Source organism: Platalea leucorodia (genome assembly GCF_965183815.1).
Source record: "Platalea leucorodia genome assembly, chromosome: 1".
NCBI lineage: Eukaryota > Metazoa > Chordata > Aves > Pelecaniformes > Threskiornithidae > Platalea > Platalea leucorodia.
In genome coordinates this window covers 1,703,567-1,730,415 of record NC_138823.1, presented here as the reverse complement: position 1 = coordinate 1,730,415, position 26,849 = coordinate 1,703,567, and the positions used below count along the sequence as shown (strand labels likewise).

The following is a 26,849-nucleotide window of genomic DNA, read 5'->3' as shown; positions in this document are numbered from 1 at the left end:
TTGGGGTTGGAGCACAGGACATCTGAGCAGAGGCCACGGGCTGATTTGCTCAGCAAGGAGAAGGCCAAGGGGGATCTTATTGTCCTCTGTGACTTCTTAATGGGATGGCGCAGAGAAGGTGGAACCAGACCTGCTCAGAGAGATATGCTGGAAGGACAAGAGGCTCTGCGGGGCAGGAGGAAGGACAGAGCTCTTCAGAGATCCCTTCCCACCTCCATGACCATGGTCCTCTCCTATGATTTTATGAGCATGGAGAGAGCTTCCTGCAGTTTTGGGGAACATGGTGAGGCAGAAAACATCCTCTCCCGGGCTGGGCTCGTGCAGCACAGGACGCAAACGCTGAACAACTTAGAGGACACTTCAGCACGTGTCCCTGCCAGCTGGCCCGCTGCACGTCCCAGGGCTATTCAAGGTCTTCAAGTGGGCACCTGCTTATGGACCTCAATGAATGAGGGCCTACGTGACAGCTGCAGGAACACAAGGTAACACCAAATATCAGAAAAACTCGCTATTAATTGCCCGGTACCACTAGAAGTTCCTTAATGAGATCAAAAGTTGCTTAGCACACGTTTTCCATAAGCTTCCAGCTGAAGAGGTAATTACCCAGCAGCTTTAGAGATGTATGGGACCAGGAGGAAGAGGGAAGTGTTGAGATCTGGGTGAATGCAACGCCACGGAGGGCACGTTTGATCTCTCCGAGCAGATCATTAGACGGTACAGCACGGTCAACTCAAGTTTGCAGAGGACACAGTGCTCTGGGTAGGGCAAACAAAACCCCTCGCCTTAGGTTCTCTGGGCAGTTGTACGCATTGCTTCCTTAGAGACTAAGGAGAAATATTTATATACAAAATTATTTTAAGATATGTATAATATAGAAATATTATATAATATTTATGTATTTCCACAGTCTTGGTCCTCCCTGTGCGAGAACCACAGCTCTAAGGGTCACAGTAGCGTTGCCCACGGTAAATACTCACTCAAGGAAACTATTTTAGGGGGGAACGCACATTTTTACCTCTATAATTATTGGTTGTCTGCAGTTCTTGAGTTAAAATGCAATGAGAAAAAGACAACTTCATCCAGCCAAGATGCTGAATGTGAAAGCCCCATTTCAGCATCAGAAATGCCACCACCTCTTTCATCACGAATGGCTCGGGGGACACCAAACCCCACCACAAATTGCTTCTTGAGCTGCTTCCAAGGCTAATGCAAGGCAAGGCTTTAAAAAAAAAGAATATTTCTTTGCTGAAATTATGATATTGAAAAAAAAGGCTCTCCCATAGCCAACACCGTGGCTACTTGTGATACCTGGCCAGGTCACCGGCACGTTGACCTGCACAGAAAGCATTTGCAAGCTGGACCAATGAACTCCCGTGACACATTTTAAATCAGTTGATATTAGTGGTGGGATATGATAAAATACAGCTAGAATCTGGCATTATGTCTGTATACAGACATTTGGAACAGACGTTATTTCAGGAATACATTTTAGTCTGCTGCAATTAAAAGGGAATTGTCTGCAAACGCTCACACTTAAGGACACAGTGATATGTGGCACATCTGTAGCACAACAAAAAAAAGGCAAGGAGAAATCTGGCAGGGCTCTGAACACCAGCAACGCATTCTCCAGCATACACGGTGCTTTCCAGTTGCCACGTGGCAGGTTCCCAGTTTGTGGGTGGGACGGCAAGAAGGAAAACCTGCGGGTTTGCTGGGTTAAATTGGGATGGGCTTCTAAGTTGGGGGAAAAAACCCAAAACAGCCCTTGAGAACAATACGGTTGATTTAAAAAGGGACTTTCCGAGCAGGATTTGGTGTTCTTTGCTCGAAGAAAGGTGTTGCTATCCACTAATAACCTTTCAAACCCTTTCCAAGCATAAACCGTGGCTTTCTGCTGAGCTTAAAAGCACCTCGTAGCAGACGCTGGGGGGAAAAGTAGCGGCCAGAGCTTCGCCGAATAAACAGCCCGGTCAATAGCTGCGTCTCGAGCTGCTGACACCCTCCTGAGCATAAATCACGCACAGCATCGAGAGGGGGAGCACGCCGTTCCTCCCCGCAAGTACCGACCTGGCAATGTATCGGCTCGTGGCTGATCTGTTCAGGCAGCCGGATGGAGAGAAGCCAGGGCTGGGTGCACAGTGCAACCTCGCTGTTGGAAACAGAGAAAAAAACATCGGTCATTTGCTTAGAATCATCAAATTTTGCAGGAATTCACACAGCCCTCAGTACCTTAGGTCCACAAAAATGGTCCGAGGGCTGGAACCCCTCTGCTCTGGAGAAAGGCTGGGAGAGTTGGGCTTGTGCAGCCTGGAGAAGAGAAGGCTGCGGGGAGACCTTCTTGTGGCCTGTCAGTGCTTAAAGGGGGCTGGTAAGGAAGATGGGGACAGGCTTTTTAGTGGGGCCTGGACTGATAGGACAAGGGGTGATGGTTTTCAACTGAAAGAGGGGAGAGTCAGACTGGATAGGAGGAAGAAATGTTTTACGCTGAGGGTGGTGAGACACTGGCCCAGGTTGCCCAGAGAGGTGGGAGATGCCCCATCCCTGCAAACATTCAAGGCCAGGTTGGACAGGGCTGTGAGCAACCTGATCTGGTTGTAGACGTCCCTGCCCATGGCAGGGGGGTTGGACTGGATGAGCTTTGAAGGTCCCTTCCCACCCAAACCCTTCTGTGATTCTATGATCTCATGGCTTAACCCAAAGCAAGCCGCTCCCGGAGCCCAGATAGGTGAGGATGCTCTTTAGGGACCTCCACGTTGCCGGCACCTCCGGAGCAGCCACGGCAAAAGGGCTCCTTGCCAGCTCCAAACACAGCGGGGACCTTTCCCCTCGGCACCCAAACGTGCCAAAAAAACCTCTCTGGGCAATTCGCACGCTTGCGCTATCGGTCCAGCAAATTTCCACGCTTGGCTTGGCTGCTCCTGGCAGCCGGCTGGGGAAGCCCAGCGCCTGCCTCCGATACGCACGCGCGCGTAATTAAATTGTCCTTGACCGGCGTAGGAAAGAATGAATTGAAAATAAAGGCTGTATCGCAGCTTTCCAGGTGGTACGAGAGCGGCTCAGTCACTCACCTGCCAGCCTGGGCGTGTTGGGGAGTGAGCGAGTGGAATTTGATAGCGCGGCACCGCGCTCTCCCCGCGCGCAAGCTGTCACTCGGGCTGCCGGCGTCGGCGAAGCCCCATCTGTTCCCTCCGCAAATAAAAGCAGTTGGCGCAGGCGCGATGCCGGCACGGGCGACACATGCCTGTCGATCAGAGACATCGAGCAAGCTCCGTGCAACTCACCGGCGAGCACGTTCATGCTTGCCGCAAGCTCACTCAAGCTTGCCGCAAGCGCGTCGAGTATCAACCGGGCATTTAAGCCACCGCTGAGGGGTTTTTTCCATTTTTTTTTTCTTGGCTTCCCCCTCGTCGCAGAGCTGCCTTGCTGTAGCAGCATCTTTTCAACCGGTTTTCAGCGCTAAAATAAAGGCACATCAACTTCAGGTCTCTCCGAAGACGCGCAGAGCATCTCTTAGCGAGGACGCGGGTTAAGAGGCCAGCGCGCTCGAGCAAGGTTGACCTCCCAACTGATGCAGGGAGAAAGACCCAAATTAAAGTCCGACCATTAGGGTAGGGATGGAGCATCCCTCAGCCCTCTGCAATTATGTTTAATGCTCCTTAAAGCAAGCTCAGCAGGACGGGCTATACCAGGAGCTGGCTCCCCAGGGCAGCAGACAATTTCTCTAAATATTTAATACCTGGGCATAAAAGCGGACTCTCGGGGATGAACACGCTCCCGTGCTTGTGTGCCACCCTTTTAGTTAAAGCAGCCTGACAACCACATCTCAGCCAGAAAGGCGGAATCACTAAAGAAATAAATAGATAAGTAAATAAATAAAAGGTGTGACAGCCTCATGCCAGTGGTTTTTAAGTTTATATATAGCAAAAATACACCCATGGCATAATGTTTGGGGTTTTTTTTTTGCTCAGCTTTTATCTTCTGGCAAGAAGTCATGCTGTTATACGTGGACAGGCAACGCGCATCTCCCATTACGGGCGCTTGCTGTGAATTAACTCGCAGCCTGGAGGCAGTTTAACCGCCCGAGAGCCGGTCCCATCCACGGCAAAATCCGGGTGAGATGCATCCCGCCAGCACGCCGACCAGGTCTGGCAAAGCATCAGATGGCCAGCTGGCAAAGCAACCCTTCATCCACGCTTTCCCACCGCCTAATTACTCATCCTGAGTGCAAATCATCTCATAACTATTAGAAAACCACCTAAATATTTACCCGGGAGGAGACAGCCCTGCGCTGCGTAACACTGCTGGTTAAGAAGCTCCGTAATTCCGCGTTTCGACGTCGATTGGGATTTACGGAGGAAACTCGGGCTCCGGCGCGATGGTATTTTCAGAAGCCTTTGCAGCGTGCAAAAAGAAGTTTAAATACAAGCAAGGCTCTGTGAGCATCAAAGCAGCAAGGGAGGAGACGCAGGAGAGTGAGTTTGATGCCTCAGACCTTTAAGGAGGTCCAAGGAGCCCAAGTTTTGATTTTTAGAGTGGTTACCTCCTCGGGATGCCCAGTTAGAGCCGCTACCAAGAGACTGGCATTAATAAATACGAAGCATCCGGTATTTTGCAGACAGTGGAGATTCAGGGTGTATCCGTATTCTCAAAGTAACCCAGGCGGTGTGAAACCGGGGCTGAGCAAAAGACACCAGAGAACTGGATAAGGGTTAAATTAAAAAATTAGGAGCTGAAAGTTGCTGCGGTCTGGACTAAATTAAACAAAAAGGCGAAATGATGCCCCCAGGGTTTGACTCTGATCTCTGGGAACCTCATTTGGCCCAGGCATAACACACTTTTATTTTGCAGGATAGATGCCAGTCCCAAATCTGTCCCGTTCTTCTCCCCAGTTGCTCTCCAGCCGGGGAGAGCATCGGCACCGGGACGCAGCGGCGCCGTCGGATCGGGCGAGCAACTCGCACATCCCGTATCACATTTTCCTCTGTAGCGCAAAAGTCCCGCGCTGCAACGATTTAAATAAGTGGCGTGGCAAGATCCCCCCGCGTGCACGCTGAAAGGCAGCGGGAACAAGAAGGGGAGAAAAAAAAAACACGGCTGGAAAAAAAGAAAAGTTGCTGGGGAGAGCATCAAGAACTGCACATTAAGGGCTTTTTAACTGATTACACACAGCACGGCGGCGTCAGGCTTGATATTTTATACCCTGCATAAGGGACAGGTGTTTTTCTCTCTCTGCTTTTCTTTTTTTTCGTTCTTCTTAATGATTTAGTCGGTTTGAAGAGCATCATCTGTAAGGAAATACACGGCCCGTGCAAACGGGGTTGTTTCTCTTAATGCATCATCCCAACCTGACACTGGCTGCTCCGGCGGCTCTCGGTGTTATCAAGCGCGAGCGTCGAGAAGTGATTGCTGTACCTAACCCAGCCGTGAGACTCGACGCGTCTCTCCGGAGGGAGCGGGAGCTGTCATGTTCATTAAATGCATGATTACAGCTATGATTAATAGCGGGGGCTACAGCCTAACTCCGTTGGTTTGTGGGTTTTTTTTTTTTTTCCCCTACTCCTCTGAAGGAATCCACAGCCGAGCGGTCCCGCGGTGCTTTCCACAGCCTCCTGCTCGAAATCCCACCTTTTGATGGAAAAGAGGCAGGATTTATCCCTGTCGAAGGCTCCACAACCACAAAAAATGCTTAAAACGAGGAGGTCGGATACCGCTCCCATCCACCAACACCCATACATAAATTAGGACTTTTCTTTTTCCGTAACCCCAAAACCCGGCTCGAGGGGGTCCCTCTCCTGCATCCTGGTCCTTCTCCTCCAGGGAAAGGTTGGCAGAGATTTGCCTTGGCAGCCCAGGAACCACGCTCGGGAACAACGGGCGGTGCTTTCCAGGATGCCAGCCCGGGGAGCAGGATGCTTCCATCCAGCTCCAAAACCTCTGCTCCGCTCCCCCTCGCCCAAGGGTTTGCAAAGCAACAAATGCACGTTAAAAATCGGCTGCAAATATTGCGCGGAGGGAGCAGGGTTAATTATTACCTGCTGAATTATTTAGGAAGGACTTTATTGTTCCTAGGGCACAACTCAAGGACCAGGCCCTTATCGTGTGGAAAGGTCTGTTTGCACATCTGATCTATTTTTTATACGGTGGAAAGACTGTAGAAAATGGAATTAGCCTAAGAAAAGGGAGAAGTTGCAGAGCCGGGGTGCGCCGGGGCCAAGGGATGTGCGAGAGGGCGAGAGCATCCTTAGGGGGACGGCCTGTGCCCACCGTGCAGGTCACCCTCCCTGGGGACAGAGGAAACCACCGAGCCCATTGCTGCCCACCTGCCGCAAATCAAGGATCATTTATGGAAATCTTACACAGGGAGGGAAACAACCGGGGCTTTGCCCAAGCGACCACGGCCGGCCAACGATCGGCTCCGCCATCCGACGCTCCAGCTCGGGGATGACCGTAACAGGCTCATCCCAGCTTCCCGTTATTTTTTTACTCCTCAAGGGAAGGGGTTTTGCCGTTAGCCGCACGTGCTTCTGCTCAGCCTGTTTCACGCATGACCTTGGCAACTAGGAAAAGGCTGCCTCGAACCACGCCGGCTCCTTTAATAAGTCCCATTATAACCCCGCTTCGCCCGCTGCGACACAGGCAGCCTACTTCGGAAACAGCCAAGCGATTCATTTTGTGAGGCTCTCCTTCGCTTTATTGCTGAACAAAAAGTTTTGAGGCTGGCACACGGGGAAATTTATTTCTTTAATTATTATTCATTTAAGTGGGTTCCACTGTTTCCGACGATCAGCACTAGCAGCTGCTGGGGGTAATTTATTTTACTCACCGGACAGCAGAAGCCCTCACTCTCCAGAAGGTAACAGCAAAACAAGGGATGAGCTGCCACTACACGACCGCAGTTTTTTGCACTCTCCCGCCTGCTCGCACCCCAGCTCCTACCAGGACCACGCACGTCCCTGGGTCAGGCGGTCACGAGCAACCTCAATTAACGAAGCACGCTCTGGGTTCGATTTTGTACAGCCCGGAGCGGCTGCTGCAGAGCATCTCCCGAGCTCTGCAAGCTCTGGTCTACACCAGTGCTGGATCTAGCGGTGATCCTCGAGGAGACCAGGTCCCTGCCCACCAGCGCCTGCAATCCCAGAGTCGAGGGATTGAGCTCAAAAGGGGTCAAGGGATTGAGTGATCCCAAAAACAAGGGATTGAGCTCAAAAGGGGTAAGGGACTGAGTAATCCCGAAGCCAAGGCATTGAGATTGAAGGGGCCATGGAATTGAGCTCAAAAGAGGTAAGGACTGAGCAATCCCAAAAACAAGGGATTGAGCTCAAGATGGGTAAGGGATTGAGCAATCCCAAAACCAAGGGATTGAGCTCAAAAGGGGTAAGGATTGAGCAATCCCAAAAACAAGGGATTGAGTTTGAAGGGGCCAAGGGATTAAACTCAAGATGGGTAAGGGATTGAGTAATCCCAAAGCCGAGGGATTGAGCTCAAAGGGGCCAAAGGATTGAGCTCAAAAGGGGTAAGGGATTGAGCGATCCCAAAACCAAGGGATTGAGCAATCCCAAAGACAAGGGATTGAGCTCAAAAGGGGTAAGGGATTGAGAAATCCCAAAACCAGGGGATTGAGCGTGAAGGGGCCAAGGGATTGAGCAATCCCAAAACCAAGGGATTGAGCTTAAAAGGGGTAAGGATTGAGCAATCCCAAAAACAAGGGATTGACCTTGAAGGGGCCAAGGGATTAAACTCAAGATGGGTAAGGGATTGAGTAATCCCAAAGCCAAGGGATTGAGTTTAAGGGGCCAAAGGATTGAGCTCAAAAGGGGTAAGGGATTGAGCGATCCCAAAACCAAGGGATTGAGCGATCCCAAAGCCAAGGGATTGAGCTCAAAAGGGGTAAGGGATTGAGCGATCCCAAAGCCAAGGGATTGAGCTCAAAAGGGGTAAGGGATTGAGCGATCCTAAAGCCAAGGGACTGAGCTTGAAGGGGCTGGGCACAAGCAGGTCCCAGCACAAGCGACACCAAAGCCAGCTGAAACCCGAGGAAAGCACCACTCCAGTTTTCGCTGTTCTCACACCTCGGTGCATTGGCTTGATCTCTCCTCCACCAACTTCTTCCTTACCCCTCCACCACTCGGTCCCAACGTGTTCAAGCTGTCCGGTCTTAAATCTTTCCCTTCTTTTTTTTAAAAAGCCAAGCAGCTCAGAGGAGAGAGCATCGTTCACGCAAGCCCTCAGCCGGCCCAACAGCGGTGCCGAGCACTTTATCATCCTTGCAAATGCGGAAAGCGCGTTTCTGCAGCGCTCAGCACTTCTAAAATTAGTTGGTAAACAAGGAGCCGAGAGCGTACTTTCTTCCAGCGCACGGCTCCCTGCGCCATGGTTATCTTCCTCCTCCTTTCGCCCAGCGTGGAGTTCTCCCACCGCATCCGAAACCGTGTTCATGAGCATCAGGCATCCGTCTTCAGCGTGACGAAGTGGAGGAGCTCGCATCTTCAGCCTCCTCAGCTGTGCACGAAGATGCTGTGGCAGCAAGGTGGGGAAACTGAGGCAGGAGGGGATGTAAGGTAGCAGGGGGGAGGGAGGGAGCACATCTAGAGGTAGGGAAAGACCTTCAGCCCTGGAGGGTTGAACTCAACCACGTGTTTAGAAATAACTTGCTCCTCTGCGGTCAAAGCCATGGCCATGTCACCGTCACAGCTGTATTGGGAGACACATGGCAGCAGCTCAGGAGAATCATAGAATCGTTAAGGTTGGAAAAGCCAGGTTGGACGGGGCTGTGAGCAACCTGATCTGGTTGTAGACGTCCCTGCCCATGGCAGGGGGGTTGGACTGGATGAGCTTTGAAGGTCCCTTCCCACCCAAACCATTCGATGATTCTGATTCCCCTCGAGCACGGGACCATGCTCCAAACGCAGCAGGGCAGAGGAAAGACAGGATATGGTCTCCACTCCATTAAGAAAAACAACTTTTGGGGTTCCCAACAATCCTCCTGTGATCAGAAACAGGCATAAATTTTAAGAGAATCATAGAATCATAGAATCGCTGAGGTTGGAAAAGACTCATGATCATCGAGTCCAACCGTTAACCTATCACTGCCAAGGCCACCACTAAGCCATGTCCCTCAGCACCACATCTCCCCGGCTTTTAAATCCCTCCAGGGATGGGGACTCAGCCCCTGCCCTGGGCAGCCTGGGCCAGGGCCTGACAGCCCTTTCGGGGAAGAAGTTTTCCTAATACCCAACCCAACCCTGCCCTGGCGCAGCTTGAGGCTGTTCCCTCTCGTCCCATCGCTTGTTCCTAGGGAGCAGAGACCGACCCCCACCTCGCTACAGCCTCCTTTCAGGCCATTGCAGAGAGCGATGAGGGCTCCCCTCAGCCTCCTCTTCTCCAGGCTGAGCCCCCCCAGCTCCCCCAGCCGCTCCTCATAAGACTTGTGCTCCAGACCCTTCACCAGCTTCGTTGGCCTCCTCTGGCCACGCTCCAGCACCTCGATGTCCTTCTTGCAGCGAGGGGCCCAACACTGAGCACAGTACTCGAGGTGCGGCCTCACCAGTGCCCAGTACAGGGGCACCATCCCTGCCCTGCTCCTGCTGGCCACACTGTTCTTGATACAAGCCAGGATGCCACTGGCCCTCTTGGCCACCTGGGCACCCTGCTGGCTCATGTTCAGCGGCTGTCGACCAACACCCCCGGGCCCTTTTCCGCCGGGCAGCTCCCAGCCGCTCCTCCCCACGCCTGCAGCGGTGCCTGGGGTTGCTGTGCCCCAAGTGCAGGACCCGGCCCTGAGCCGTGTTGAATCTCACACAGTTGGCCCCAGCCCATTGATCCAGCCTGGCCCGGTCCCTCTGCAGGGCCTCCCTGCCCTCCAGCAGATCGACACTTCCACCCAACTTGGTGTCATCTGCAAACTTACGGAGGGTGCACTCAATCCCCTCATCCAGATCATCAATGAAGATGTTGAACAGGACCGGCCCCAGCACTGAGCCCTGGGGAGCACCACTGGTGACCGGCCGCCAGCTGGATTGGACTCCATTCACCGCCACTCTCTGGGCGCGGCCGTCCAGCCAGTTTTTAACCCAGCACAGAGTGCAGAACTTAAAGCTCCTCTTAAACCTCCACTTTTGGGTGCTCAGCAATCATGAGAGAATACGGGTATCTCCAAGGCTTCTGGGTCCTACCGTTGCGGAGAAAAATTGAAAACCACCAATAAATAAAATAAATGGCAGCTCATGGCTGCCACCCATGAGCATCCCTCCGGCAGGCAAAGCCCAGCCACACTACGGTCCCCAAAGCCACCAGCCTTTTGTCACACCAGGGCTCCCGTGTGCTTCCCAGGAGACAAAACCTCATCCGAGGAAGCCGTGCAGGTGAGGGTTTGCCCATGGAAACAGCCGGGACAGCAGCAAAACACCACCGGAGCCAGCCCCAGCTCACGGTGTGCAATACCTCTCATCACGGCGGCGGCGGCTCGTGCCTAGATTGGGGTCAGGGCTGCTTTCCGGACAATGTCAAACCTTAATTTGGTTTCTGCTGCTTTCAATCTTGTACAGGGCTGTGGGGTTTTTTTTTCTTATTTTCCCTTTCAAATTTCTTTGTGAAATGCTATGTTGCCAGGACCTTTTGCTTCTTTCCCCAATTTCATGGAAATTCCTCAAGTGTCTGAATAACGCCTTAGCAGCTGTAGAAAGAAACGAAGGAGAGGTTCGTTGTGAGCGGAGAAACCCAATTATTACGCTTGCTTAATTAATTGCAACATATCGAATGCTTTCCACACCGTCCGCTGCCTATTTTCTAATACTTCTGCAAAGTGAAAAATAGATCTTTGCAGAAATACTGGTTACTGCCAACACCAGCCCAGGGGTAAAGGTTTTTTCCATGTCTGATACTGCATCTTTGTCCTGCACCGGGATGAGGAGCGGGTGTCCGAGCCCTGCGTTTGCAGCCAGATGTTTTCTTCTGAGCCTCTTCCATCCTTGCTGGAGCGGCTGAGTTACGGTACATCTGAGCTCACCAGCTGGCTGGGAAAGCAAAAAGTCTTTTTATTTCTATAATTCATCTGTAGTGTTCGGGAGACAGGCATAAGAACTTGCAGCGAGCCCTTTGGGAGCAGAGCCACACGTGTGATGAGAGCACAGTTCTCAGCAGCCACACAAACCACCGTGATGCCCAAAACCACGAATCACTCCAGGCAGCTTCTTTCTGCTGAAAACACCTCCAGAAACTTTTTCTGGGTTTGCAACGATGCTTTCCCTGTCCCCGAGCTGGACGTCCCCCACGCCGCGCCACCGGTAATGAAACGGGTTGCGGATGAGCCGCGGCAAAACCCCTGCTCTCCTCCTTGCTCCGGGAGATGGGTGAGCTGCTTTATCGCTCCTGGTAGCCCCAAGATTGACCCTGATACAGCACAGGGCTGCAGGCAGTGCATCCCCAGGACCAAATTTTAACTTACCCCCAGCATCAAAACGGTTGCCCATCCTGCTCGCCTGGTACGACGGCACTGATGGATCGGTCGCAACAACCAGCATCGTGTTTCTTATTGTAGTCGGGCCACGAAAAGACAAAATACCAACCCAATAAATTCAGGCAAACAGCAGAATTATAACCCACCATAAGTAAACTCCAAGCTATTAAACTGTCAGGAGCGTTTCCCATCTCTCTGCTACCCCAAACACACAGCGTCTGGCACTGGAAGGGAAAGGAAAAGCTGTTTTTTTCGTCTTTTAAATAAACTTTGTCAAGTGTTGAAAACACAGAGCATTGAGTAAACGTGTGAAGGCTCGTACCCGATGAGCGCACACAAATCTTCCGCCCTGCCAGCCCCAGTTATCGTAAAGCAAGAGACGCCGGTGTCTGTTGAATTCATCCTTGCGAAGGAGGATGAATTCTGGCGAGAGCTGAAAGCTGAGATGAAAATCCCGACACACACCAGTTACCAGGGCTTTATGGACCCAATGTGCCGCGTGGCAGGGGGAAGGAGGCTACAGCAAAGTAAGAAATATCTTAAAAAACATAACTAGATGGGTTTGTATTTTATAGAAAATAACCTTGGAAGGGACCTTCGGTCCCAAAGTGGGACTAATTAAACCTGTTGCTCTAAACGAGACCTTGCTAAAGGACATGGTACCAGTGGGGAAAGAAAGATGGGGGGATCGCACCTCCTCCGAGCCCCATCACCCCTGACAAAGCCACGATGGGGAGCAGCTCTCTCCCCACCACCAGGTCCGACCTGCTGACCCCGAGACAGTTGCACATCCCCATGAAAATCTCATTATTTTAAAACCGAGATCAAAAAGGGGGAAAAGCATTTGCAGCACTCCAGTGCTCGCTGGTGCGCGCTCACCCCCTGCCTTTTACTGATTCTTTGCTTTTTAAAGCTGCTTTAGAATCATAGAATCATTACGGTTGGAAAGGGCCTCCGAGATGATCAAGTCCAACCGCTACCCTAACTGCCAGGCCCACCTCTAAACCAGGTCCCTCAGCACCACATCCACACCGTTTTTGGACACTTCCAGGGACTGTGATTGCACCACTTCCCTGGGCAGCCTGTTCCAATGCCTGACCACTCTCTCCATGCAGAAATTTTTCCTAATATCTAATCTAAATCTCCCCTGGCACAACTTGAGACCGTTTGCTCCTGTTGCTTGCTGCCTGGGAGAGGAGCCCGACCCCCCCGGCTCCAGCCTCCTTTCAGGCCGTTGCAGAGAGCGAGGAGGGCTCCCCTCAGCCTCCTCTTCTCCAGGCTGAGCCCCCCCAGCTCCCCCAGCCGCTCCTCCCCAGCCTTGTGCTCCAGCCCCTGCCCCAGCCTCGCTGCCCTGCTCTGGCCACGCTCCAGCCCCTCCATGGCCGCCTTGGGGTGCGGGGCCCAGCGCTGAGCACAGCATTCGAGGGGCGGCCTCACCAGTGCCCAGCGCAGGGGCACCATCACCGCCCTGCTCCTGCTGGCCACACCATTCCTGACACAAGCCAGGATGCCGCTGGCCCTCTTGGCCACCTGGGCACCCTGCTGGCTCATAAGCAACCGGGTATCAAGCAACACCCCCAGCTCCTTTTCCCTCGCGCACCTTTCCAGCCACTCTTCCCCAAGCCTGCAGCGTTACATGGCGTTGTTGTGACCCAAGTGCAGGACCTGGCACTGAGCCTTGTTAAATCTCCTAGAATTGCACTCGGCCCATTGATCCAGCCTCTCCAGATCCCTCTGTAGACCCTTTCTGCCCTCCACCAGATCAACACTTCCACCCAACTTGGTGTCGTCTGCAAACTGACTGAGGGTGCCCTCGATCCCCTCATCCAGATCATCGATAGAGATACTGAGCAGATCTGGCCCCAGTACTGAGCCCTGGGGAACACCACTCGTGACCGGGAACACCACTCGTGACTCGTTTAGGTCACCTCTGCAAACTAAATCCCTTGAAAATCATTGCTGTTTCCTTCCCCATACCCCAAATCCCCGCCAGCAAAACCCCAAGAGCAATGCCTGAATTTACAAAAATCCTCCCGTTGAACCTTTGGCTCGATCCCTCTCCCAGAAATTGCGCTCTGGGCTGGCGTTTCTCCACTTGATCCCAGCCCGGTGGTGGATATTCACGGACAGGCTGAATCCATCAACCTTTGCTGAGTTGCCTACGCACAACTTTGCTGTTTCCCAGCGGCCAGACAAATTTAGAGACTTTCTTGCATTTAGATAAATGAAAAAAAAAACAATAGTCTGGAACAAGCATTTTAAATATGGCATGTTCAAGATCTAGGCTTGGGAAAAGCTGCCTCGGAAACGCTGGTGCTCCCAACAGCAGCAGAAATAGCGATTTAAGCACGGTGGCAGCCAGTCAAGTCCTCCCACCATCTCCCAGCACCTAAATTAAAGCCACCAATGCATTGACTGGAAATTAGGCAGAAGCTTAAGTCCACCTCCTTCACAGAATCACAGAATTTTTGGGGTTGGAAAAGACCTTTAAGATCATTGAGTCCCTGCTGCAAGGCAGGACCTACTCCACCTGTGTCCTCCCCAAATAGAAGTTCATTTAACTTGTTCTTTAAAAAATCCCAATAATGGAGATTTCAGAGTCAACCCAGCCAACTTACTCCAGCGCTTCATAATCCTCATCCTTCGGAAGCTCTCCCTGAACCCTTCCTGCAACAGTTTAAGCCCCTCGGTTTTTGGCTGCTCCACTTGGCCATGGAGAAGACATCCTTCCTTTGCTTGGCAGCTCTTCATGAACTTGGGGACCTGCACTACCTCCACCTCCTCCTCTTCAGATTGCACAGACCAAGGTCCTCCACTCTTCCAGTTCTTCCAGCCATCGCTTCTCCCCTGGACCCTTCATAGGGATCCAACTCTGTCCTGAATCCTGGCCCCAAAACCAGACCTGCTCCATCTAACATCTTCCCTGCCCAGGTCTTGGGGGTTTCACCCCTCTTCTTGCCCTCCAGCAAGATGTTTGCTGCCTTCGGTGACAGCTTCAACGCCTGGGGACGGTGCTTATGGCAGAACCACCCTCGAGTTGGTTTTGTGCAGCTCATCACCCTGATTCAGACACTTCGGAAAATCCCATTGCCGTTAGCAAAGCTCTTGAAAAAATCCAATGTCACTGACGCCAGGATTTGCTTGCTCTACAGACCCCTCAGCTCACTTTATGGCCTTTTTTCCACGCTTCCGAAGGCTGATCCTTGCCCATCCTCTTCCAGACACAGCACCAAAGCTATGGATTTAACAGCTCGCAGGTAGGATCGCCGACTTCAAAACAAGCCGTACGGATGCGTGCTCACGAGCGTGCACGTACCTATTTGCAGAGCCAGCAGCGCGGAGGACATTGCAGGCTCGTCAGCCACCGAAAATCTGTCCCGAGCAGAGCTGAGTTGCAAAAACACCAGCAAACCACCCCCAAACTGCTGCCGAGCATCCCTTTAATGCTCTCAGAAGGGAGATTACCTGAAAGCGATGCTCCATCGGCTCCGCGCCCCCTCGGCCACCGCAGCATCCTCATCTCTGTCATCATCTGCAGGCGTCTTCATTTCCCATCCCCGGGTGCCCAGGCAGCTAATCCGTGTTTTAAGCTAAATCTCTGCCCTCCTCCCCGCCGGCAATGATGTGCAGTAAGGATTTATCATCACCGGCCGTCCCTCTTCGGCCTGCCCCTCGTTTTCCCCTCTCCATTTTCTCTCCAACACCACTCACCAGCTGCGTACGAGCGGCGGGGGGAGTTATTTACTCTTTATTGAGGTGTCGCTGTTTGCTCCTAATTTTCCTCATGCTTCTCAAACTTCCCGGAGCTGCTCAGCTCTCCTGCTGATAGGATTTTTGTGCCTGCACAAAGCTCCTGCCCTCCCTAATCCCTGTTCTTTGTGGGTTTAAAACGACCCAGGACGCCCCAGAACGCTCACCCGAATCGGGGCGCAGGCAGTTTCAGAGGCTGCACCTCTCGACGACGCTGCGCTATTTATTGCCTCTCTTCAGCCGCTTTCCCACTCTATATAAAACGACTTTGGCATTAAATTGCCTCATTTACAGCATCATCCACGAACGTACTCGTCTCCGCACCCTTCATCCTTCCAGCAAAGAAAAACAATGGCACAAAGCCATTGGCTTTGCCATTTCCAGCTGAACTGTCCCCAAAATTTGTCAATAAAGCAGTTTGGGAGCAAAAATATTTGACCTCAAGTAGAAACGCAAAAAAATACTTTAAGCACAGGTAAAAACCTGGCCTTGCCTAAGAGCCGCACTTGAGGCGTCAAGTACAAGAGGAGCTGAAACACAAATTTAATTGAAGCTAAATGGAAAGCCAGTAACTGCATCGAAATGCCTGTTTCATAGCTATCTGCAGAATGACCCTCCCGTCTTTCTTAGGTCAATATTGAACGTAATTTGATGAGCATCTCAAATACGTTTAACCTTGTGGTGCCGTCTGAAGCTGCCCAAGACTTTGCTCAGGTTAAAAAAAAGAACAAGTTTAACGGCGTGTCTCTACAAGCTTGAACTAAGCCCGAGTTAAGAAAAACCTCAATTTTCTTAAACCTTGCATTTCTTCTACATTATTTTCCCTTCGGTGCCACTGTAAAGCAAGAAGAGCCGGGGGAGGCGCTTTGGCAAAGACGGTTTGCCCATTACCTTTGCGTCTGGGCTCCTGCGAGGCCAGCGGATGAGTTGCAACACGTGGGCTGGGAATCATAGAATCACAGAATCGTTAAGGTTGGAAAAGACCCTTAAGATCATCGAGTCCAACCGTTAACCCAGCACTGCCAAGTCCATCTATACCATGTCCTCGAGCACCACATCTATCCGTCCTTTAAATCCCTCCAGGGATGGGGACTCAGCCCCTGCCCTGGGCAGCCTGGGCCAGGGCCTGACAGCCCTTTCGGGGAAGAAGTTTTTCCCTAATACCCAACCCAACCCTGCCCTGGCGCAGCTTGAGGCCGTTCCCTCTCGTCCCATCGCTTGTTCCTGGGGAGCAGAGACCGACCCCCCCGGCTCCAGCCTCCTTTCAGGCCGTTGCAGAGAGCGAGGAGGGCTCCCCTCAGCCTCCTCTTCTCCAGGCTGAGCCCCCCCAGCTCCCCCAGCCGCTCCTCCCCAGCCTTGTGCTCCAGCCCCTGCCCCAGCCTCGCTGCCCTGCTCTGGCCACGCTCCAGCCCCTCCATGGCCGCCTTGGGGTGCGGGGCCCAGCGCTGAGCACAGCACTCGAGGGGCGGCCTCACCAGTGCCCAGCGCAGGGGGACCATCCCTGCCCTGCTCCTGCTGGCCACACCATTCCTGACACAAGCCAGGGTGCCACTGGCCCTCTTGGCCACCTGGGCACCCTGCTGGCTCATGTCCAGCGGCTGTCGACCACCACTCCCAGGTCCTTTCCCGCCGGGCAGCTCCCAGCCGCTCCTCCCCACGCCTGCAGCGGTGCCTGGGGTTGCTGTGCCCCCAGGGCAGGACCCGGCCCTGAGCCTTGCTGCCCCTCACCCCGGGGCCTGGGCCCATCGCCCCGGCCTGGCCAGGGCCCTCTGCAGAGCCTCCTGCCCTCCAGCAGATCGACACTTCCACCCAACTTGGTGTCATCTGCAAACTGGCTGAGGGTGCACTCGATCCCCTCATCCAGATCATCAGTGAAGATGTTGAACAGGAGCAGCCCCAGCACTGAGCCCTGGGGAGCACCACTGGTGACCGGCCGCCAGCTGGATTGGACTCCATTCACCGCCACTCTCTGGGCGCGGCCGTCCAGCCAGCTAAAGGAGCTAAAAGCTGACCTCAACGCTGAAGCTGGGACATCAACAGATTTTGGATGCAGACCGGGACAAATTTTTGCTGCTCACCTGCTCTGCCAGGGCTCTTGGTGCTCAGGTCTCTGCCCCGGCCGGGGGTGCTGGAAGTCTTGGAGAGTTTATTCGCCGACACTCGGTACATCACCCCGCCGATGCAGCGATAGCCTTTGCTCCTCCATCTCTGTTGCACGTGCTGGGACTTGCCGCCTTGAGGCGATGGGCGCGTTTGGTTTAATAGCGGGGATCTGCAAGAAAACGATAAAGTCAAGGTAAGCCCAAACTAGGGAAGATATCGCAAGGAGCTGCTGCTTCGAGAGCAAACCCTCGGCTGCCTGAGGATGGGGGTGATGCAGGGAAGAACCAGGGTTGCTCTTGCCGTGGACAGAGGAGAAGCTCTGATTCCCTGTGATTTACACCGAAAAAAGCATCCCTCCAGGACTCTCCCCCTGGTACCGCTTCCTCCATGCAAGAAAAAGCCGTTCCTTTCCCCCAGCTCGCCCACGGCAAAGCCGCAGGAGAAGAGACCACGTGCTGAAGGTCAGGTCCCCACCCAACCGTAGCCTGCTAGGACACAGCAAAGGTGTTTGTCCCTAAACCCCGCAGATATTTGCCATCGACCCCAACGCCTCGCACACGGCACGGCTTCGATCCGCGCTGCTGGAATGTGGCTTCTTAATAGGCAGCCTGGGGCATCCGAAATGGGATCCAGGGGAGCCCACGCTGTCGGGGCTGATGCCCCATCTCACACCCTTGGTTTGAGGTCCAACCCCAGCAGCAAACAGAGAAAGAAACGTGGATGCAATCCCACGAGGAAATCGGCAATGTGGGACCTCCGCTGAGCTTAGCCAAGTTTTACGGAGCTCTACAAGCTTTGATATTTTTGGTATCATAATTATTATTACTAAGTACTATAACTTTAATATTATTTCCCCCCCCCAAATCTGGCTCTTGCAAGGGTTTTGCTACATCCCTGCATGGGATGAGTTGCCCAAGACTGCTGCCGTCCCCCATCGGTCACCTGGAGCGGATGCTGGGACCCACGGCGGGTTGAGTGGGCAGCACTGGGGACCCCCTCCACCTCCTCATCTCCCCCCTGCACCCACAAACCCTGCAGCGAGGCAGCGATGGGTCAGGAGCTGCGATCCCGGTTATTCTGAAGGATCAGTAAGCTCTGAAGTGACACCCTGGGGATAAATATGTCCCAGAGGGGCTCATCTGTCACCAAAAACTGCCCCAGTTCATGACCTGGCATCTCCTGCGCCATCCCACCTCCCTCCCAACCCGCGCGGAGCCACCCAGCTCATTTTCCTACATACGTCGTTATACAAACAGAGCCGTTGCAGCCAAATCAAATCTCTTCAACTATCAGTCGTCTTCCCCATTTAGCGCTAATCCAAACAGTAATTTGTTTATGCAAATTAGAGCTCTAATTTTGTATTAGTCCAAACTATGCTCATAATGCTATTAACGGAACGTATATAAACCGCGCATTACTGGAGAATATCTGTAAATTAAGATCCCGCTATCCTATCAGCAGAATGCAAACCCCGGAGAGCATTACCCTTAAATGAACATGTGCTGCAAAGAAAAAGAGAATTGTAAAATGTAATAGTTACATTTCTTAGTGCTTAGCGTGACAGCCTATTCATTTCATCGGGCTGTTGCCACTGGCTACCGAGCTCGGAGAATTGCTGCCTGGTTTTTGCGAAGGGGATGGGGAATGCACAAAGAAGCTGCTGCCCCGGTTCCCGTTTCCCCAAGGGCTCGGTCCTCATAAAACTGCTCCAGAGAGAAGCATCAAGTCTTAATTTTTACAAAACGAGGTTACTTGCAAAAAGCCATAGAGGTGGCATCATTGGCTGAAGGTACCGATGGCAGGAGGGACAGCAGGGCCACCCGTGGGCCACCCAGCAGCTCACAGCAAACCTCCGCAAACCCAAGGTTGCAGCCAGAGTTGGCTGGAGGACCTGGAGAAAGGTCTCCTGGCTGTAATGGCCAGCAGGGCGAGGGAGGGGATTCTGCCCCTCTGCTCCCATGTCCTGAGACCCCCCTGCAGCCCTGCCTCCAGCTCGGGGGTCCCCAGCACCAGACAGACATGGAGCTGTTGGAGCGGGGCCAGGGGAGGCCACGGAAATGGTCCGAGGGCTGGAACCCCTCTGCTCTGGAGAAAGGCTGGGAGAGTTGGGCTTGTGCAGCCTGGAGAAGAGAAGGCTGCGGGGAGACCTTCTTGTGGCCTGTCAGTGCTTAAAGGGGGCTGGTAAGGAAGATGGGGACAGGCTTTTTAGTAGGGCCTGGAGCGATAGGACAAGGGGTGATGGTTTTCAACTGAAAGAGGGGAGATTCAGACGAGATAGGAGGAAGAAATGTTTTACGCTGAGGGTGGTGAGACACTGGCCCAGGTTGCCCAGAGAGGTGGGAGATGCCCCATCCCTGCAAACATTCAAGGCCAGGTTGGACGGGGCTGTGAGCACCCTGATCTGGTTGAAGATGGCCCTGCCCATGGCAGGACTAGATGACCTTTAAAGGTCCCTTCCAACCTCTTTGAGTTGAAAACATCACCCCTTGTCCTGTCACTCCAGGCCCTACTAAAAAGTCTGTCCCCATCAACAAGACCCATCCCAGTTCCAGCTCTCCTCCTCCTCCTCCTCTTCCTCCTCATGAAGCAGCTCCGGGAGGGCACCGGGATGCTCCACCCCCCCATCCCCAGGGTCTGCAGTGCCGATGGCTTCTGGGCTCCTGTTCTGCCCAGCACTGAGCTATAAGCATCAGCCCCTTCAAGGAGGCTCCGTAAAGTCTTCTTCAGAAAACGCAGCTGGAAAAAAGCCCCCCAAAAACTCCCAAGTCTGCAGGACAGCATGGCCAGAACTGCTGAGAGCGAAGGAGATATAGCCAGGATACGAGCCAGAGACCGAGCGTTTGCTTGCCGTGTCCGTAAGGCCCGGCCACACGCGGCGTCAGGGGAATGGGTAGCGACCGGAGATGTATCGGCTTGGATTTTGACATAGAAAACACAGAAGAACGCCTGTAAAATGTTACCCATCGAGATATGAGGCCTGGATATTATTTCATATATATGTGTATATATGCATAATACATATATCTGTTTCACATATGCAATATAGATTATGTATTTTAAATATATTTTAATATAAAAATATATAGATATTATTGAATATATAATTATATATACCATATATATAATAAAAAATAAAAATAAATAAAAAATATAGGGGAAAATAAAAAAAATAGGGGAAAATAAAAAAATATAGGGGAAAAAAAAGCCCTCTTACGGCTCTAATATCAATAAAATCCAACCAAACCCAAGTCGTGCACAGCGCTGGGGGTTGCTCATGCCGGCTGAGCCTAAACAGCGCCGGTTTAAGCACCAGTTTAAGAGCCCAGCTTTTTGAATCCCCCAAATCCTCGGGATATTTATTTTCTCGCTTTGCTACACTCAACCCGCTGAACTGGTTGCACTTTCCGACGCTCCTTGTTCGAAAGTCACCATTTATCAAGAGTTATTACCCAGTGGCACCTGACCCCTGGTATGTGAGCAGAGAGCAAGCAGGTAGCAGCTGCCAAGCAAATAGTAACAGATTATAAAGCATTTTATACTTCTATAAAGCAATATTAATAAAAAAAGAAAAAGCCAGTATAAAGAGGAGCGGCGATGCGCGCAGCGGCGCGCTCTCCTCTTCAGCAGTCCTTAGGGATGGTCAAGCCCCAAACGCGTGCGACCGCAGGCACCGTATTTCCCATTACAGACATTCCCGCTGGGATTTTTCAAGGAATTTGGCAGAGAATGTTGAAAAGCATCTCACCTTGCACAGGGAGCGGGGCTGAACCTCCTGCAATTTGTAATCGTTGCATTTCTGAGGTAGAAGAACGACCATCTAGGTTGGTCTCCAAGCCAAGCTTCTGCAGAGCATCAGCTCAGGCTGCCAAAGCCCCAAGTGCCACCGGACCGAAGTCTCAACCAGGGGCTCAGCTTCAGCTCGCTGGGGGCTTGACCACCTCCATTTCCACCTTCTGGGTGGTGGAAGTGTCTGAGTAGGGATGTCCCCAGCACCCTCAGCCTCCATGGAGGCTCTGCACCAGCCCAGCTCCTCACCTGGACACCCTCCTACCTAAAAAGTCAACGTTAATGGGGGTTATTCCCACCGTGGGGCGCAACGGGCCCCAACAAACCACCTTAAACACCTCGCCAGGGGGCTTTGCTATTTGTATTTATATTTACTCCCCTTTAACCTCAGAGATCGCCTCCTCCACTCTTTGCTCCCCAGAAACTGGAGGTGCAACTTTGCAGTGGGGTGAGCCCGGGCGATGCAGCCTGGGGCTGCTGGGACCCCCTGCCCATAGATGTTCACGCCTTCGTGGTGGCTCCCGATGCCAACACAACAGGAGAGGAGATGCCGCTCACCGGGAAACACTGGCGATGCTTCACGGGGGATTTCGGCACCTGAACGCACGTGTTGGGTTCAGCTTTGGCCACATATCTGTTATTTATAGAGTGTTACTTATTAGAATATTTATGATATTTATAATTTATTACATTCATTAGAATATTTATTATGTATATTATAGGAGCCATGAGAGATTTAAAATTGAAGGTAAAATATGTTTTATATTGAAAAATCACGGTGGAACCTGAGCTCACAGAAGAGCAGGGGGGAAACTTAATTGCCCAACCTTCACCCATAGGAAACCTCTATTTTCCTCTTAAGCCAAGTTTTTGCTCCCAAGTGGTTGTGTAGCCCCAACACAACCGCCGGTGTGTGTCCCCCGCCCCGTTCGTGACATCCAACCCGGCAGCGGCGGGGAAAAGCCACCGGCAAGGTGGGCGAGGGGAAGGACGGCCGTAACGGAGGGCAAGGAGCCGCGTCAAATGCCCCGTCGCTTTTCATCGGCGGCGGTGTCACAGTTCTCCGTTGAATTGTTACCCTAATGGAAAGGACAGCCTTTGGAAATGAACTGTACTGAGAAAAGGGGATAAAATTAATGCGATAATAGCCGGGCCAAGGACCTGAAGAATACACCGGCCCCTCGACACGAGGGGCTTGTAATTCCCTTTCTGCCGCACAAGCCCGCGGATCTAAAGAGTCCTCCCGTCCATCCAGAAGGCCCGCTCCGGCAGGAAATTTCATTAACGCTGGAAAATAGGAAAGGTATTAAGCGTGGATAATGAAGGCCAGAGTGTGAACAGTGCCTTAAGATAGTCTTCTTTCTAGCCTTTGTAATGGGAGGCATGAACTTTCCCTTCAAATCCATTTCTAATCCATTTGAAATACTACAGCAAATTATCTTCCCTTCAGCCCGAAAGCGGCCAGCCAATTTACTCCGAATAGAAGTGACAATGCTACAGAATTTATCGCCATAACCTTGACTACACAAGGTTGAGGGTTGTCTTTCCCCACCCCCGGGGTGGACAGGGGAAGAAAAATTTTTAATGAAAAGGGGGTAGAAGAACGCTGTAAAAATGTTTAAATACAGCGTCGTAGCTGTCGGAGGTCCACCGCCAACGCCGAGGCTGAGCGCGATGGGAAAATCTCAGTGCCTTGCCCTAAAAACGTTACGGGTGGAGGTCCTGGGCTGATAAAACACTCTGTAGGTTGAGATCTGGGCTCTTCCCTTGCATTCCTCAAAGCAGCAGCAACTTTGCCTGAGTCTGGCCTTTTCATGCCGATGCTTCGTAGACGCTCATGTTGACCAAGATTTTTCTTATTCTCTTTCCCATGATTAAACATTGAGCTGCTGTGTCCTTCATAGAATCATAGAACCATTTAGGTTGGAAAAGACCCTTAAGATCATCAAGTCTAACCGTTAACATATCACTGCCAAGCCCACCACTAAACCATGTCCTCGAGCACCACATCTACCCATCTTTTAAATACCTCCAGGGATGGAGACTCAACCACTGCCCTGGGCAGCCTCTTCCAATGCTTGACCACCCTTTCGGTGAAGAAGTTTTTCCTAATATCTAACCTAAACTTCCCCTGGCGCAGCTTGAGGCCGTTCCTTCTCATCCTATTGCTTGTTACTTGGGAGAAGAGACCGACCCCCACCTCGCTACAGCCTCCTTTCAGGCTGTTGTAGAGAGCCATAAGGTCTCCCCTCACCCTCCTTTTCTCCAGGCTAAACAACCTCCGTTCCTTCAGCCGCTGCTCAAAGGACTTGTTCTCTAGACCCTTCACCAACTTCATTGCCCTCCTCTGGCCACGCTCCAGCACCTCGATGTCCTTCTTGTAGTGAGGGGCCCAAAACTGGACACAGTATTTGAGGTGCGGCCTCACCAGTGCCGAGTACAGGGGGACGATCACTTCCCTGGTCCTGCTGGCCACGCTATTTCTGACACAAAATTTCCTTCAGTCTTCTCTGCAAGACCAACTTCACATCACTTGGGAAATGGAAATGTTTCTTCTAACAGACTGGTAAACCCAAAGCAAAAACTGGACCAAGAGGAAGAAAAGGGCTCAGCAAGACAACGTGGCGTCAACAGTCAGTTGATGCCCAACAATGCGCCTTCCTTGCCTCCAAACACAGCAAAGCTGCTCAAAATGGAAGAAAAGCACCAAAACTTCAGCCAGGAGCCAGCAAGCGCCGCTACTGAAACATGCTCCCCTCTTAAATAGATGAAAAAAAGCAAAAAAAAAGGGGAGACTTCCAAGCCAATGTGGAAAGTGAGGGTTAGCAACGAGGACAACTCGCCCCGGCGCACTGCATGAGCTGTAGGAGATGCTCAGATTTAACACCCTCAAGCCATGGACATGAGTGTGCACTCAACACACGAGACCATCCAATCCAAAAAACCCACATAAACACCTGCGTAAATGCACCTCTATTTGAAATATCAGAGTATTTGATGTATATAAATTAAACACAAAACCAAGAGCAGAGCAAGAGCACCCCAACGGCGTTTCAGCCAGCTGAAACGGAGAGGATTTCTTGGCGCTGACGGCAGTACAAGTGGCTTTTAAAGGATGGTTTTCTTTTACTACTGGTTATCTTCTTTAGGCTTAGCTTATTTTTTTTTAAAGTAATCCTTACATAGTAAGAAATCACATTTGCATGCTGGCATTTGATTCCTGAGGAAAGAGCAGATCATAACCAGGGCAACGGTTACGGACAGCATCAGGGAGCAGCGAAGCAGGAGGGACCTCGTCCACCCCAAGCCTCCCCGGTGGCAATGCAAAACCCTGATTTGAGAGAAATAGTAAAAAAAAATAAACCACAATATTCTTGTTCCTTAGCACACAGCAGATCAAAACACAGGATTGGGGCTTAAAAGTGCTCCTCAAGCATGCCAGCAGTCCTCCGAGCTCCAGCACCGGTTCCCCTTGGAAGCCGCTCCCATTTCCCGTCACGTCTCTATCCCCACCCACCAGCTGCTTGAGGACCCCAAACCCACAGGAAAAAACCAAGTAATTTCATTAACGTGTTTGATTTATGGAATTTATATCAACATTATTGTTTTCTTCTTAAAAATAAAAAGGTCAAATCTCAAATAAACACTTTCTACCTTAAGACCTAATTTATTTAAAGAACCTGATTTTGATTATTCAGATAATTTAGTTCACTGACTATGATATTCGAGGTTGAAAAAGCGATCGGAAATTGAAAAATAGAAAAGCACGTGTCTTCTTCCAATATACAAACATCAATACAGGGGATCCATTAGTTTAAATACATAGTGACCAGCAAGAACCTGTTAATTTATCCATAAACAATTCTCTGCTTTCAATAATTTGTTCTAATTATGAAACAAATACTTTAAAAAACTATTTTAATTTGGTTCCATTGAATCTGAATTTCCATTCAAATGCAGCTTAATGTTAATCTCAAGGACAAAAAAATCCAGCACAGATCTCATTTACCATTTTCAAAACCTGGGAAAAATTATCAACCTCAATGAGTACTTATTAAGCTACCTAATTGCCTAAATAAAGACGTACCTACCTAATAAATCCTCCTGACTTGCGAAAGAAAAATGGTTGCAAGTTTATGGTTATCAACCAACGAGAATAAAGATTCCTCCAGAAAAACAGCTGGTGAATAAAGATGGGGAACAAGACTAGACCTGATGATTGAAAGCAAGGGTTTCCATCTCCTGGATTTAAATCCTAATTAACCTCAGCAATTAAATCAGAGTGAGCTGAGATGGTGCCACGCGGCCACACGGAAAGGGCTGAAATAATGGGGATCGGATCGCTTGCTTGGTGGGTAGCGCCGATGTGAGATGGTGATGCGGTGGAGGAGCAGATGACCAGCCACCGCGACACGGTCGATTTGTGCCATTTTCGGCAAGACTGAGCCGCTGACCTCCCTCGGCAGCCGCGGCGGCACGGGCCCCTCTCCTCCCCTGGCCCCGAGCGTCCTTCCACGTGCCACGCTCATCACCACAGAAGCTGTAACACCAACAGCAAAGCCACCAGGAACATCGGCAAACAATACAAACTGCCTTTGAAATGTTTAATATTTTCTCCATCTATTTAAAAGCTTTCGGCTTCTCCTGTATGCTGTTGCCAACGCTATTAAAATGCCAAAGCTATCTAAATGGATTTCTTCTTCACAGCTCAACCCATTACTTCATCCTGCAATCAAAACCATCGCAGTCGCTTTTATGGCTGCACGTTGTTAAGAAACATTTGATTATACCTGCAATGGAGGGTTGTTGAGGGTTTTTTAGTGGTTTCCCCCAATGTCCGCATCCCATAGGCATGACACCCCTTCCCAGTCCTCACACAGACTGCAGAAGTTCTCTCCTCAAATAACGACGCTCAGAAAGACCCAGGTATGAAAATAGTATCCCAAACTTCTTGCAGCACCTTCTCAAAGGGCTGTAAAACTTACAGCCAACCTTGCGCTAAACTGATGGGGAACCTTTCATAGAATCATCGAATGGTTTGGGTTGGAAGGGACCTTTAAAGATCATCTAGACCAACCGCACACACACCATGGATGGGGACATCTCCCACTAGATCAGGTTGCTCAAAGCCCATCCAACCTGACTTTGAACACTTCCAAGGATGGGGCATCCACAGCTTCTCTGGACAACCTGGTCCAGTGTTTTTGTAAGACTTCAATCTTTTTCAGCTGTTCACCCAAAATGAAGTTGAGACCAGAGCAACCCTGTCAATCCTCATCGCAAGGGACCAGGCCAGGCCATGGGAAGACGATGACGTTTCTGAGCCAGCTGCCAGAGCGCAGGCACTGAGGCACCCCAGCAATATCCAATGCTTCAAACATTACGAGGTTTGAGAAAGGAGATGGGACACCTCTGGGAAAGGCCCAGGCTTGGCGGCTCAGCAAGGGGGAATTACAGTGGTGGTGAACCCCAAAATCAGCTAATGTAAGCTTGACACCCCCAAGCTATGGTCATGGGGTACCTCTGTGTCCAGCTTTGCCCGAGCAGCTCTCTAAGTGTTTGGGGGCAAATACAAGCCCCGAAGGCCCCATCCTCAGGAGCCAGCCAGTAGCCAGCCCAGATGAGAGCAGCTCCAGGTAGAGATGACGGTGTGAACCAAGGAAGCCTTTGCTGTGGGCTGGTAACAGCTGAGAGAGGAAAAGAATCAGCAGAAATTCTTTGGAGTTCCTGACCTGATTCTAGAATCAGCCTCTGC

At 51.5% G+C, this 26,849-nt stretch overlaps 1 protein-coding gene across 2 annotated transcripts in view; it reads right to left on the bottom strand.

The window, feature by feature from the left end:
- The window catches only part of ZC3H3 (zinc finger CCCH-type containing 3), a 184,389-nt gene that overhangs the window by 43,209 nt on the left and 114,331 nt on the right, over positions 1 to 26,849 (bottom strand). For both annotated transcript variants that reach the window (XM_082314797.1, XM_082314798.1), the window contains exons 5-6: positions 17,284 to 17,477; positions 2,068 to 2,149 (exon numbers count right to left, since the gene is read on the bottom strand). In XM_082314797.1, coding sequence (XP_082170923.1) covers positions 2,068 to 2,149; positions 17,284 to 17,477 — 276 coding nt within the window. The remainder of the gene's footprint in view (positions 1 to 2,067; positions 2,150 to 17,283; positions 17,478 to 26,849) is intronic.